Here is a 12,444-nt window from a genome sequence, read left to right on the forward strand (position 1 = left end):
TGAATGAGGCTGACATGCAACTGGTCGGGTCAATATTGGGGCTGTGGGTGGTCAATAGGAGGGCGGCTCGAGCCGCTAAGTGGCCTGCGAAATATGTACAGTTCCTGCTTTTGCAGATGGGGTTTCAGGCTGGCGAGCCAATAATTATTAATCAAGGCAGTGTTCACCAAGAGCGAATAAAAATAAGCATTGCGAACGCCCTGTATCTGGCCAGACGCGAGGCACTTTACGACAGGCAGGGCGCATTTCCCGTCAGCACTACTGAGGTTTGTCTGAACAAGGTCGCTAGCTGGGCGTTACAGATGCCATAGCCACAGCCCCCCGGAATTTGGCGAGACATTAGGGGGCTGAGCGCCTGTCGACGTAATCCCCTTCTGCTTACTACTTACTACCTACGTACTACAAGTACAGAAGGGTCTACGTATACCTATGTACGATACTACGAAATCTACTTGAAGCCTCCTCTGTCTTGTCTCAGAGGTGCATATCTCATACTCCATATAGCCAATCCCCATCGTTGAAAGATAGCTTATTTCTGTGTCTCGTGCACTGTGTCGATTTCAAATCAAAAGCTTATTCGTGGTCATCCCGAGAATTTGGGATTCCATTATCTGCCGTCTTCACGCGGACATAATGCGTGGAGCATGCTGTGGCTACGGTGAGCTCTTCCTCGTCCCATGTCTTATTATCCACGTGAATAACAGGATCGGGATTCCTTTCAGCCAATTCCTCCAGAAGTCTCCGTGCCTGCAGGAGTATTCGAGTTGAGATCCTGATTCACTAGCCAACTGTACCCAACCACTACGTTATAAATTTGCAAATAGCTTAGCCTACACTAGATCCGCAAAGTCACGCTGGGAAATCCTCATATGATAATCAAACGATCGAACTAATTGATATTTTGGTTTTCATCGCGCATACGCACATATAAAACATAAGGCTAGGTATACATACAAGAGGGGATATCGCTCAAGACCAACATTCGACCGCATGCTCGCGCCGATTTGGCACCAAAAGGAGAAAACCAACGCTAAACCACATGGATAGCCCAACAAAAGAGAGTTTTTGAGACCTGTCTGCATATTTCTTTGTACTTCGTACTTCATACACTCTTTTATACCCGTACTACCAAAAAGTGACAGTAGAACAACAGCAAAGCTCACTTCTTCCACTGTTTGGTTGACACAACCTCTGGCAACGCGGAAAAGATCCTGTCTTCTCACCAGCCCCGTCTTCATAACCATTATTTACTTTTATCTCCACTCCATCATATGTGGTACAACACATACTCTATCCATGCTGCTAGGATATTTGCGGATAAGAATATTGTGTAGACTCTCACAAATTTATCTGCGAACAATCCGACAGCCAGCACAGGAGTCGAAGGATGCTTTTCATAGCTCATCTTTAGCACTCGCCGTTGGTGCCGCACCAACGGCAGAGCTGGCGCTACTAGCGAACTCCTCGAGGCCCTCGCTGGCCTGTTTAACATACTCTTTGGCGCCCTCGTCAGCCGAGGCCGCGAAGTCAGCCAGCCTCGCCCTCGCAGATTCAACCGCACCAGACAGCCTGGATTGGGCGCTCTCTGCAGCGTCCTGAGCGGACGAATATGCTTCGCCTGCTACGGATGAAGCTGATGCGTAAGTATCACCAGCAGCGCTTGTAACAGACTCGAATGCGCCGGTGGGAGTACCATAAATTGCCTCCGAGATGGCTTTTTGTGCAGATGCGGCGGCGTCAGCAATGGAGCTCGAGGCTGCTTCCGCGTAACCTGTGCTCGTGCCGTAGACTTGGGCACTTGCTGCCTCTACTACGTCATGGACTCGTGACGAAGCTGAGTCGAGGATGGCTTCGATGGTTGGGGGAGGGATGAAAGCGGACCCGACGACTGAGGCTGCTGATGCGTATGCCTCACTTGCATACGATGACGCGGAAGATGCTGCAGCACTAGCACCGGTGTAATATGCAGAGCTGAGCTTACTGTAAACGCTTTCTGTAAAGTCAGGCTCCTTGCCGGATACAAGTTCGCTGACTAAAGACTGAACAGCGGAGTACTGAGAAGCAGCCGCATCGGTAACTTGAGCCGCATATTCTTGGGCCTCCGAAAGAAGGCGCCGAGTGACGAAGTAAGGCGTAGCCGCACCGTATATTTGGCTGCTGGCTTTGGTGACCAAAGCCTCCCAGTTTTCGCTAGCACGTGATGCAATTGATTCGGTCATAGGCGTTTCGCTGCCTATGATGGCGGTGGATGCTTGGGATGCCCCCGCTTGTATCTTATCAGCGATCACTGATGAGATGCTTGAGTAGGAACTTGAAGCTTCGGCAACCGCGGCGCTATATCGCGATGATGCCGCTGCGGCCAAGCTCGAGGTAGGAATGACCTCTTGGGTTGATCCAGCTAATGAAACGGCAGACAGAACTTGGTTAAACTCTGAAGAAGCGCCGGACAGGGCGCTTGAGTAGAAAGCCTTAGCAGTACTCAAGGCTTTTTCGTATCCATGAGTCGGTGTGCCGACGATATTTGAGCTGGCTTTATTGTACAAGCTTTCATGGAAGGTTGTTGGTGTCGGCATTGCAGCCGAAGAAACTGCCTCAATAAATTCCGAGTAACGTGCATGGGCCATTCCAACTCCTGCATAATATTGTTCCTGCATCTGAAGAAGCAGCTTTTGTTTTTGAGCGGGACGAGCAGTGGTGGCAGCTACATAGGCCTTGCCCTCTTGGAAGCGAGAGGATGCAGCACTAAGGCCTTCTGCCAATCGCGATTGTGCCACTGATGAAATCGATTCTAATGCGCCTGGAGGCGCTCCGTACACAGCTGTTGAGGCCGCAGAAATGGCAGCCTGCAGTCTGGAGCTTGCAGCTGCTACCGAATCTGAATACGCGGCTTCGACAGAGCTGAACATCTCTGCGTGGACGGGTTTTGGTTCACCCGATACCTGCGCCGAAACTATAGAGCGAACCTGAGAATAACGCTCCGCAGCTCTTGAGAGGGCGTTGTTGTAGACTTGGCTTGCTTGCGCAGCGACAGATTCCATCTCACTGTAAGTCTCGTCGTCAGAGTCCTCAATGATGTCCTCGTACACAATCTGTCTAGCCTCAACGACTTGCGCCATTGCACCACCCCATACTTTCTTAGAAGCTGTGTCAGATGCCGAAGGCGCCGCTGAGCTTATTGAGCTATTTTCCTGCTCAGAATGTTCCAACAGTGAACTTGCAATAGACGATGTTGCGGAACTGAGTGAACTAGATACATCGGAGGAAGCACTCGAAAGCGTGCTGCTGCCAATGGAAACTGATGAGCTTGCGGCATCCGAGATTCTCGAAGCAGAATCTGAAGCAGCAGCAGCAGCGGATTTACTACCGCTCGAGGAACTCTCCATGGATCTTGACTGCTCGTCAACAATGGAAGAGGATAGCTTCTCAGACACACTGCTGACGCTTTCCGTGGCGACTGAAACAACGCTTTCGACAGTACCCTGAGATGTTCCTATGACCGAGCTTGACAGTTGATCAACGATGCTACTCACAGATGCCTTCGCCACAGACGCAATGCTCTCAACGCTCCCTTGTTTGGTTTCAATGGTAGAATCAGCGGCATCGTCAACAATATCGCTCACGATTGAGCTTCCAACAGAGGCTTCGCTCTGGGCATTGTTAACTTGGGATGCAGCTGTAGATGATGCGGAAGAAATGGCTTCGGCAACGGATGAGCTAGCTGCAGAGGCTACAGATTCCATGGTGCCCTGAGATGAGGGTGCTGCTACAGCCTCACTGGCATCCTTTATCTTCTCCACAACCTTGTGCTTCACCGAGGCGGCTGCTGCTGGCATGTGTTTAGTGCTGAAGTCATCGCTAGCATCGCCAGCTGATATTTTCCACCGTCCTGTCTCCTTGAGGCGTGCTAACTCCTTTGCGGCTTCCTCAGCGATCGTCATCGCTGTATTTTCTATTTCTTCGGATGCAGCTCGAGCATTACCTAGGCCTGGATGTTCAACGACAGTTTTCTCGACATCTATGCGCCACTCGTCGAATTTCCCCTTCAATTTGTGGTACTTGGCCCAGTCCTTGTGCGTGATGCCGTCGGTCCAGGCCCATCGCATGCCAACCTCTTGCAGGCCCAAGTCCCGGATATGATCGAGTATCTCAAAAGTGTCCGATGCAATCTTGCCGATTAAGATATTTGTCTCCTGGTCGAAATTTTGTCTCCAGGTTCGGACAGCTTGCGCCTTCGGTTTAATTGCGATACCAGCCTTACGGACTGCAGTTGCGAGCGCCTCTTCGGACGCTTCGTTATCCATTGAGCCTTTGACAATAGAGATGATATCCTTTTTCAGCGCCTGAAGACTCGATTTGACCGTCTCTTCCAACTGCACGACAAGTGCATCCCCAACACCATGTGCTTGCTTCTCAATAAGTTTTTCTGAGATTTCAGTCATCCGCTCTTCTAGCTCGTCAGACCCTTCATCAGCAGCCTTGGCAAATTTCTCCTGCCAGGTTTTAAGATCATTGGCAACGATCTTTTGAGCTTTCTCGCGCACCTCCTGGTTTGTTGGCGGCGGCGAGGGTGGGGCTTCCTCGGGCGAAGGCGGTGGTGGAGTTGGTGTTGCTGATGCAGCGGTTGTTGAATCGGCCGACTCGATGGATGGCTCAATAGAGGACGATACCTGTGAGATAGATGATATAGACGAAGAGCTACTGTAGCGTTAGTTGGAATATTTCAAGGACAGTTGAGCTCCTTACCTATCGACCTCATCCACAACTGCTTTCAACTTCTTGCCGTCCCGGTACCTCCCAAGCCGCTCCCCGATTCTAACTAGTTGTGGTTCTACATTCTCCCCGTATAGGATTCGCACTTTCGGCCAGACTGTCCGATCCAAGAATACGGCTCCGGTCGTCCATGCCCACTTCGAGTACGGAATAACAGTATTTACCACAAAGTGGCTAGATATGTTGTAGGATTGGATGGCATAGGGCCGGATGGTCTGGTAGGTGGGAAGAATATGCCCATAATATGTCTGAAATGCGTTTGTCCGTGCAATGTCATAGTATGGAGCGGTAGCTGCGATGGCGCTATCAACATGGGGACCTAATGTTTGATCGTATTTTTCCCTCGCAACGCTCTGGTATTTCAACACTTGCGGTTGCACATTCTTTTCCCATTGGGCATGGCCATATGCTTGTGCCTGCGCAACGCGAGGAGCGCCGTACTTCTTCCCCAAGCTAATAGCTGGAGATATTATCCTCTGATCTACGGTTTCGTAGTACGGTCGCGCTGCATCAACGTACGGTGCAGCGTATATGTTGTAATATGGCTCTAGATACGGCGAAATGACGGACTTTATTTCGAAATATGGCTTGCATATTCTCGGAGAGATATCTGTGATGAGATCGGGCGTTGAAGGACATCGAAATAGTACGGTAATAATTATATACCAAGTTAAAAGTCTAAAGGGGGCTTGTTAGCAGTTCGTTTTTGCGAACCTGTCAAATCATAGGGAATATAACATGCCTAGTAGGTATGCTGAAGAGAGTGGAGCGGCGCTTCTTCTTCAGCTTGGGGGCCGCTGTCTTAAGTTTTGCAGAGTCGGCTTGCCCATTCGCATATCCATTCACGCCTTTCCCTCTCCCTTTCCCTTTCTTGCCCGGCTCTGCCAGGTGTCCATTACCGTCTGCCGCCATTTTCTATAGCATGCAGCTTTGACGCGTTGGTTGCTAGCCTTCGGTAATTGTTTGGTGTGGAGCGCGTGGAGAGAATGGCAACACAAAGGAGTCGCGGGACCCTTCGGGGAGCTTGTCGAGGAGCTCGCTCGCTCAAGCGCTCAAACCAGGTAGAGCCCGCGCGAAGGCAATACGTGCGGTAAAACAGAAACCAGATTCGTCGCGGCCCAGAAAAGTATAGATTCGGATTTCTGGCGGTGCTTGCGACCGAAAAATGGGTGAAGGAGAAGAGATGAAGCTGAAGCTGGAGCTGGAGCAGACAATCCTGAAGATACCAAGTAACCAAGTTAATCTGGGGCCGGGCCGGACCAATAGGTAGACAGGCAGGACAGGGGGCGCTGTAGCCCGCCGTAGATGAACCGGCGCCTTGTGCCCAAACGTCATCGGGGCCAATATTAAGACATACAGGTAATTATCATGTAGGACTGACAAGAATTCATGCGCAAGGAGCCTATTGCAACTACTACGCGGTGTCTAATAAGTTTGAAGGCCAGTTTATCATATCATATTCTATATTATTGTAAATGTCCAGATGTGATGCCAGATTACGCTTTCACCAGCTGTCGCATCCATCTGATGCAGTTAGTTGTTTCATAGTCCTTCTGGCTGCAGAGAGCTGGGCGTAACCGTGGCAGAATTACCCAGGACGGAACTGTTTGACAATTGCGCATTGACATCCCTGAGAAGTGAATCAAAATCGTTCTTTTGGCTTCTCGAAGAAGCCAAGACCCCATTCTTGTCTTTGTTTGTGGTTGTCCTTGTACTCGTAGACAATTTGAGAATCGAGACCCGGCAAGGTACCATGCAAGGTCCGCGTCACGTGCCCATTGACGCCGCCTCGGTTTTGGACTCTCTCTTTGGCCTTCCATGACACGAAGTTAAACATCCCAAGGATTCGATACAACGGCCACGAAGAGCACGGAGCGACTCAAATATCTGCATCTACCAGAATACGAATACACCATAGCCGAATCACCGTCGTCCAATTTCAGCCCATAGCATAAACCAAAAACCCAGCACAAGCGCGTTGGAGGGCGAGGATTCTGGAGGACCTGGGCTAGTCGTGGAATGCCCTCAGATGGTTCTTCCATTCTGTTGAACGCAAGGCTTTGCCTTTAACGCCACCGCTTATCCCACCGTCACATCACATACGGCCTCTCGAGATCACGCTCTCGGAGCTGATCGACCACCGCAACGATGGCTGACCTACCAGAAGCCTCTACTTCAACTACCCATGTGGAGACGCCTCCGGACCTTATGAATGACCCACGATTCGCGACCAACACTGGCGCCGGGGAGGATGGGACAGGAGATGTAGACACTTGCCGGATATGCAGAGGCGAAGGGACCGACCCGGAGCAGCTGTTCCATCCGTGCAAGTGTAGTGGGAGCATCAAATATGTCCACCAGGACTGCCTGATGGAATGGCTGTCACATTCGCAGAAGAAGCATTGCGAGCTTTGCAAGACTCCTTTCCGATTCACCAAGCTATACTCCCCGAACATGCCGCAAACGCTGCCCTTCCCCGTCCTCATACGCCATGTCATCATCCATGTTGCGAAAAATCTGGCGACATGGCTGAGGCTTTGCTTGGTGGTCATAGTATGGTTGGCGTTCCTCCCGTATGTTTTGCGGCAAGTTTGGAGGCTATTATTCTGGTTCAGCGATGGAGGGTGGCCACCAAATTACTCGAGGCTTGATCAAGTACGGAATTCTACTGTTCTACAAGCCCTCGAAGTGGCGCGAGAGATACAGCTTGCGAGTCTTCCGGAAAACGGAACCTCACCAGTAACGCCTCTCCAAGCTGCCCAGACAACATCAGCAAGCATTGGTGGCCTGATGGACAAACTTTCTGGATTTCTTATGCCAATCTCCCAGACTTTGAATATATCCGGGGCAGACCCCTTAGCGGCCGGTCTTTTGAAGTCCTTGTACTATGGGTTTGGAATCCAGAGCGTGGCCATACCAGAAGGGCCTGCTGTCAATACAACAACCTCAAATCATCTTCTGGACCTGCCTCATCAGACCCATAGTCAGTCCGTTTTAAGTGAGGTCTCCTTCCTCCGCAACCTAACTCGGAATGCGTACCTCAACCAACTTATTATCACAATTGCCGAGGGCTACATCATCTCAATTTTAGTTGTTGTCTGTTTTATTCTCGTGTTCCTGATTCGCGAATGGGTCGTGCAACAGCAGCCGGGAATCAATATGGGGGCGGGCTTCCTTCCCGATCCCGAATTTGCTGAGCCTGAGGGAGCAGCAGAGCAGCAACCTGCAGCTGAGGCGCCACCCCCTCGAAGAAATCCTGAAGCCCGCCGAGCTGCAAGAGCAGAAAATAGGGATCAGAATATTCAAGTGCCTGATGAGCGCCCGATTGCCCGACCACGGCGAAGAAACGTCCATTTTGGAGATGCTGATGAGGTTATTCCTCCCAGTCCTGGACGTGATTCGGATCAAGCACAAACTGGGCCTTCCCAAGCTAACGCGGCGGGTTCGTTTACTGACGCCCGTCCTCCACGGGAAACCTTGCCATCAGCTGCTGTTGAAATTCAACGAGGGCTCGCTGAAGAACCTAGGATGACCGAGGAGTTCCTTGCCATTTGGCGACGCGCTGACAGCGATCCTCAAGAAGTTTTGCGAATTATTGAAAGAGAAGATAAAGTTGATCAAATGCGTTATTGGGTTAATGCTATGAGAGTCTTACAAAAAGGCCTCCCTCAAGACGATAACCACAGAGCGCCCGGAACATCTTCTGTAGCTCCCCAAGCGTCGGACCCGAATGACAACGAAACGAAGCTGTCTGACACAGCATTGCCAACGCCCAAGCTCAACTCTCCCAGCCTAGATGCTTTGCCGACTGAGAGCGATAGAAGTAGCGGGAGCTCCGAGACCTGGGTGGATGTGCCCAAGGTAGTTGATACGGAGCAGCCAAATATTGCCGTGAACCGTTTTAACTACTCCGACGCTTCCACAACTCAGAACCAGGAAAGCCATGACTCGCTGGATAAGGGGAAAGGAAAGGCAACCGCCGTGGCAGACTTAACCCCTGCTGATTCAACACTCGAGCGATTTGCTTGGAGTTCTTCATCGTCGGGCATAGCCTCCAAACAATTGCAGGACGAGCGCTCTAAAGCACGATCAAATTCATTTGCACCGAGTACTTCGAGGCCAAGATCCGTATCCGATGGGCCACAGAGGAAGGAGAATATATCGTTGCTAGCAAATAACAACTGGAGTTTCTCAAATCTCCCGGAAAATGAGAAAACCAAAAGCGAGCTTTCAAGCACACCACGTTCCGGCGAGCCATTTCAACCAAAGGAAACTACATACAGGAGTGTGGGAAACCAGGTATCATCACCACCTTCATCCACTCGCGGTGAGCCAAGTACGTCGCCCATTGCATCCAGTATCCCTCCGCCATTGGTGACCGATGCCGAGATCACCGAGCTAGAGCAAAGTCCTATAGAGGTTGTAGGCCAAGATGGGATAACACGCACTTACCGGAATGTTGAGGAGCTTTTCGCTGCGAATGAGGTTGAGGATGATGACCCCCAAGGACCGGAGCCGAATCCATTCCATCCAGATGCTCCATTACCTGACCCGCAAGCACCGATTGCACCACAGCCTATGGAGCCTCAGGGTTTGCTAGGAAATATTGCTGATTTCCTATGGGGGGGTGTTGGTGAGGAAAGACAAGATGAACAAAGGGGCAATGATGAGCGCATCGTCCAGGACTTAGCAGCTGAAGCTCCATTCGTCCCTGTTAATCAGGCTCTTTTTGATCCGGCCGGCGCCGAGCAGGACGCTGATGCCGCTGAAGCAGCAGTTCCTGCAGGGATTGATCCAAATGATCAAGATGCTATGGAGGATGCCGAGGACTTTGAAGGCATAATGGAGCTCGTTGGAATGCGTGGGCCCCTATTTAGCTTGGTTCAAAATGCCCTGTTCAGCGCCTTTCTTTTGGCGCTGGCAGTCTCCATTGGAGTGTGGATCCCGTACAATATTGGGAGAACATCACTCCTACTTTTGGCCAACCCTGGCCCAGCATTTAAATTACCCCTACGACTTATATTCGGGTGTATAGCGTTCTTGCAGGATCTGACCCTAACGGTACTGGGCATTGCGTTCTTTTGCCTAATGGCAATGCTTTCATGGCCGCTGCGTATTTGGTCCTATTACGTCCAAGATCTAGGCCCTTCTATGGCTATGCACGAAACCCCATTAGCTGTAACTGCGGTCAAAGTTTCTAGCGATGCTTTTGAGAGAATGTTTAATGGCACAGCAAACAGCTTTGTTCATGTTGCCGATTCCGAAATTTTCGTCTTTTCTGCGGCATCGCATGAGTCCCTGAATACCGTCCAGTCACTCATCACAAACACAATCTCTGGGATCGGAGGCTGGGTGGTCTATCTGTTCACCGGTAATTACAGCTTTGCTTGGAGAAGCATATGTGCTTTCATAGGTTATTGGTTAAGCTTTGGATGGGGCCTACTTGTCTCCTTACCCAAGCTCCTCTTCAAACCCGATACTTGGGTGATCAGCCTAGAGGTAGCAGAACGAAGCGCGCCCCTGGACCCTGCCCTCAGTGTTTGGGATGGTTGGGCTAGATTCTGGGCCATTTTTGCGGGCTACACGCTCCTCTGTATCCTGGGAATCCTTTACACCAAGAAGGGCTCGCCTTTCTCAACCGGTCAGGCGGGTCGTGAGTGGGAAGCTTCCTTTCTCGATCTCCTTAACCAAGCAGGTGGTGTTCTCAAGGTCATTCTTATCATCAGTATCGAGATGCTGCTGTTTCCCCTTTATTGTGGCCTACTCCTCGACGCTGCACTTCTCCCGCTGTTTGACAATGCCACTATCATGTCGCGAATCCGTTTTACGATTGACTCGCCCTTCACCTCTATGTTTGTGCATTGGTTTGTTGGCACGTGCTACATGTTCCACTTTGCCCTCTTCGTCTCAATGTGTCGGAAGATAATGCGGAAAGGGGTTTTATGTAAGTTACCTCGTGAAATTGCATTCTCAATGTACTAACCGCGATAGACTTCATCCGTGATCCTGATGACCCTACTTTCCACCCTGTAAGAGACGTATTAGAACGAAATGTGGCGACGCAACTACGAAAGATTCTCTTCAGCGCGTTGGTCTATGGTGCTCTAGTTGTCATATGTTTGGGGGGCGTCGTCTGGGGCCTAGCAGTTGCATTTAAGAGTGTTTTACCAATACGCTGGTCATCCAACGAACCAGTCCTGGAGTTTCCGATTGATCTCCTCTTCTATAATTTCTTGATGCCGTTGGCCGTCAAGTTTTTCAAACCTTCGGACGGGCTACATGCGATGTACAGCTGGTGGTTTCGTCAATGCGCAAGAATGCTTCGACTCACATGGTTCCTATTTGATGAAAGGAAACCAGACGAGGAAGGGTATAATGTTCGGAGAACTTGGACAGATGTTTTCAGAGGATTCAAGGGCGACCCGACAAAGCTATTTGACACCGACGATAAGGACGAGCCGTTCACTACGGATCCCGAAATGAGGGCGTATTTCGTTCGCGATGGAAAATACGTCCGAGCGCCAGCATCGGATCAAGTAAGGGTCCCAAAAGGGGAACCAATTTTCCTCGAGGTGGACGAGTTCAATAAGTTAACCAACGACAACTGGGACCGTTTTCATGGACCCCATGCACGCAATTCCGCGCTGTACAAGCAGGCTTACATCCCGCCCTGCTTCCGGCTGCGCATTTGCCTCTTCATCCTTTTCATCTGGCTCTTTGCTGCCATCACCGGAGTCGGTATTACTATAGTACCCCTTGTCTTCGGCCGTTACGTGTTTGCGAAGATCATACCGCCTCACGTCCGCAAAAACGACGTCTATGCCTTCTCAATCGGCATCTACATATTAGGTTCTACTCTTTACGCGGCCCTGCATATCCGACAATTCTTCTGCTATTTGCGCAATGCGCTTGCTGTTGATGCGGATACGCCCCACAACGTACTGCGTCGTGCTACCACAATTGTCTCTCGTGTTTCCCGCATTGTATGGACATATTCTGCGTTCCTCTTCATCCTCCCTACGCTCTTCGCGTTCCTCGTCGAGTTCTACTTCATCGTACCACTTCACACCTACTTCTCCGCACACGAACGCCACACCGTACATTTTGTGCAGAGCTGGACTCTCGGACTCTTGTATGTCAAAATTACGACCCGCCTTATCCTCTGGCACGAAAATTCACGTCCCGCAATATCACTTCGGGCCATCACCCGTAACGGCTATCTGGACCCGGACGCAAAATTGGCGACGCGTAGCTTCATATTACCTGCTGTTTTAATTCTTTCTACAGCACTATTCTTCCCTTGGTCTCTAGCTAGAATTGCAGCTGCGGCTGTATGGAAAAACAATCCCGAGAGCCACACTTTAATTTACAGATACGCACATCCTATATGTCTGGCGCTCTGCTGCATGGGGTTTGCGGCGGCGCATCTGTTTGGCCTGCTCAAGGAGTGGAGGATGATGATTAGAGATGAGGTCTACCTAATAGGAGAGAGGTTACATAATTTCGGGGATAGGAAACCAGTTAGCCCCGGGGTTGCCAGTGGCGTGGCTTCTGTCAGAAGGCTCGAGACTTGATTCGACCACGTCGAAACTTCTAACCCAGGTTTAATACCCGAATCCCAACCAAACCTTGGGACTGTCTAATGAATGAGCGATGGCCGTATGAGGTATACCA

At 50.6% G+C, this 12,444-nt stretch overlaps 2 protein-coding genes across 2 annotated transcripts; one reads left to right on the forward strand and one right to left on the reverse strand.

Annotated features, from left to right (window-relative positions):
• Positions 1-1,394: 1,394 nt before the first annotated feature.
• BP5553_10433 (uncharacterized protein) lies at positions 1,395-5,682 on the reverse strand (the record flags this gene model as incomplete). Its single annotated transcript, XM_032019056.1, has 3 exons — positions 1,395-4,695; positions 4,744-5,339; positions 5,509-5,682. 3 exons carry the CDS (start codon positions 5,680-5,682, stop codon positions 1,395-1,397), a joined length of 4,071 nt encoding a protein of 1,356 aa, XP_031864763.1.
• A 1,236-nt stretch (positions 5,683-6,918) lies between these two features.
• Positions 6,919-12,344, forward strand: BP5553_10434 (RING protein; the record flags this gene model as incomplete). Its single annotated transcript, XM_032019057.1, has 2 exons — positions 6,919-10,714; positions 10,762-12,344. The coding sequence occupies 2 exons, from the start codon at positions 6,919-6,921 to the stop codon at positions 12,342-12,344; spliced, it is 5,379 nt and encodes a 1,792-aa protein (XP_031864764.1).
• Positions 12,345-12,444: the final 100 nt, after the last annotated feature.

The sequence above is a fragment of the Venustampulla echinocandica genome (genome assembly GCF_003357145.1).
Source record: "Venustampulla echinocandica strain BP 5553 chromosome Unknown scaffold_15, whole genome shotgun sequence".
Lineage (NCBI taxonomy): Eukaryota > Fungi > Ascomycota > Leotiomycetes > Helotiales > Pleuroascaceae > Venustampulla > Venustampulla echinocandica.